A 2,544-nucleotide genomic window follows, 5' to 3' on the forward strand; every position below is an offset into this window, starting at 1 on the left:
TAGTGCGAAATATCAGAGGGTTTTTCCAATTTGAGCTCTAAACGTAAACTAATGACAAAAATGGTTGCGTGGCAAAACTATTTACCAAACTAAGCTTCCAGGGTAAATCGCTGTCTCGGACAGCGTTTTACCCCTGGTTTTTTTTTAAAAAAAAATTCAACTACAACTATTTTATATGTTCAACATAAAGCGCTGTCTCAGACAGCGCTTTATGCTTGAACATAAAACGCTGACTCAGACAGCGCTTTATGCTTGAACATAAAGCGCTGTCTCAGACAGCGCTTTTTTGCTGGAAACAGCAACCAGCATCCAGGCAGAAAACAAGCTTCAGCAAACAGCTTGCATGCTGCAGTCCTCCAACAGCCACCACAACAGCCAGCTCCACAGCCCTACCCCACCACCGTCGACCACCAACTCCGCCACTCCCCACCACGTACCACCACCATATTCTGGGAGTTTCGTCAACTTTAAGCACTGCAGAAAACTCGAAACAGCCCAACAACAGTCCAACCACCAAATTAACTTCAAAGCACACACGGAGTCATTCAAAAAAGATTTATTATATTAATTTCATAAGTGTTATGTACATCATTACACAAAATAACAGGGAATACAACAGATAATACTAGCCCGACTCATTTATTCGGGGTAAAGGTCCTGCCTCCTGAGTGTCGGCCCTCCGTCTGACACGTCGCCGCCTGTAATGAGTGACGGTGGTGAATGGGTCTCGGGGCGGTGGGGGAGTCAGCTGACTGGACGAGGGGTCCTCCTGGGTACCAGAGGGCGCAGTACTGTGGATGTTGTAATCCTCTGCGTGTCTGGGTGACGTAGGATCACATCCACCGCTGCTCTGGCCGAGATCGAACTGTGAGTTGCCATCATGACCGTCCCGCCGGTGGGCGAGATGAGCGTGACCATATCTCCGTAAGGTAGCGACGCCCATATCTCGCACCTGCTCGACCTGGGCTCTAGTGGGTCCGCACTCAAGGGAGACTGATAGCGCATCAACCATCGCCACCATATCCGCCGCCTGCAGTAATCATCGATCAGTCAGATCTATGGCATACAAATATGGAAATTGTTGAAAAGGAGTAGAAAAATAATAACTCACATATCCGCTAATGATGTCATATGCTGGATGGTAATGTGTGGATGGTGGTGCGTAGCTGGGGTTGATGAAGCGTCGTGTGATACGCCTGTACCACACCATGTACGGATCGTCGGGATCCATAGCCCCCTGCATTAGATCACCTCCAACGATGAACTCCAACCGTTGCTCCCATAGCTGAAGGAAACGCCAATGCTCCAGCGCCCAGCTGGTCTCCCCCTTTCCCCGACGATCAATGCCGTGAAGCTGTACACTAGTGTCACACCCCTGTGGGATAGTCTGGCGTAGTCCAAACTGCCTCATGACTCGGTCGGGCAGGTGACTCTCCACAACCTGTACACTAGTGTCACAACCCATTGAATTTTTTTTAAAAAAAACCCAAGGATAAAACGCTGTCCGAGACAGCGTTTTATGCCCTACTGAATTTAAAAAAATACAGAAGGTAAAACGCTGTCTGGGACAGCGTTTACCAGTTGAATTTTTTTTAAAAAAAAAACCAGGGGTAAAACGCTGTCCGAGACAGCGATTTACCCTGGAAGCTTAGTTTGGTAAATAGTTTTGCCACGCAACCATTTTTGTCAATAGTTTACGTTTAGAGCTCAAATTGGAAAAACGTTCGAAATATCACCTCCATAGACCAGAACTGTTGTTCTCTTCGTTCGCTATAACATTATTAAACAACAAAAAATGGTCGGCTTCACGAGAAATCACTGATCTGGTAGAAACAATATAGTAAATTCAGCACATCCTTAAAGTGAAGATAATGTTACAACACCTCCTGCCTCATGTTTCTAAATAAGTTGAAAATTATTCATTAAGACAAGAATGATTATTTTAACTTAGCAGGGAATAGTTTCTAATCTGTCACACTTCAACAGGATCTAAATCGATTAGTAGCCACATGATTATAGCCTTTCTTTTGTTTGTTCGTTGTGTGTATGCGCGCGCTATGTTAATCGGATACGGCTAAAATCACAAAGTGTCCTGTCGACACAGATAAGTGTCCAGTCGACACAGTCACACAGATACGTGTCCGACACTTCATTGTACACTTGGACACTTCCATTAAAGGGGCGTTTGGTATGACTAGTGGAAATGGAGTGGAAAGGAAAAAAAAATAAATGAGAGGAATGAAATCATTTAACTCTAACCTTTTCATTTAATTTGTTTGGTTTAATCTTGGAAAAAAATCACTTAAACCTATCTTCCTTTGTTTTTGTTTGAGGAGAGTAACGCCCTGTTCTCTTCACCTTAAAAAAATAATATTAAGTAAAAATAATTTCAGTTCAGTAAAAATAAGTTCAGTTCAGTAAAATTAATTTTAGCTCAGTAAAAATAATTTCAATTCAGTAAAAATAAGTTTAATTCAGTTTTCTTAAAGAAGAATTATAATAGAAAATCAGTAAAAATAATTTAAGTTCATTAAAAATAATTTC

General features: G+C 42.5%; 1 protein-coding gene across 1 annotated transcript; it reads right to left on the reverse strand.

Moving 5' to 3' along the window:
• Nucleotides 1–466: 466 nt before the first annotated feature.
• On the reverse strand, nucleotides 467–1,435 carry LOC110725864 (serine/threonine-protein phosphatase 7 long form homolog). Its single transcript, XM_021905327.1, has 2 exons — nucleotides 1,112–1,435; nucleotides 467–1,030 (listed from the first exon to the last, which is right to left on the reverse strand). Exons 1-2 carry the CDS (start codon nucleotides 1,409–1,411, stop codon nucleotides 626–628), a joined length of 705 nt encoding a protein of 234 aa, XP_021761019.1. The 5' UTR covers nucleotides 1,412–1,435; the 3' UTR covers nucleotides 467–625.
• Between the last annotated feature and the right edge of the window lie 1,109 nt (nucleotides 1,436–2,544).

This window comes from Chenopodium quinoa, unplaced genomic scaffold, assembly GCF_001683475.1.
Source record: "Chenopodium quinoa cultivar QQ74 unplaced genomic scaffold, ASM168347v1, whole genome shotgun sequence".
In the NCBI taxonomy this organism is placed as follows: Eukaryota; Viridiplantae; Streptophyta; class Magnoliopsida; order Caryophyllales; family Amaranthaceae; genus Chenopodium; species Chenopodium quinoa.

Coding starts and splice junctions, on each gene's coding strand:
- LOC110725864 (XM_021905327.1), bottom strand. CDS start 1,411: ATGAGGCAGTTTGGACTACGCCAGACTATCCCACAGGGGTGTGACACT. Junction 1,031..1,111: donor ATGACATCATTAGCGGATAT/GTGAGTTATTAT, acceptor TGATTACTGCAG/GCGGCGGATATGGTGGCGAT.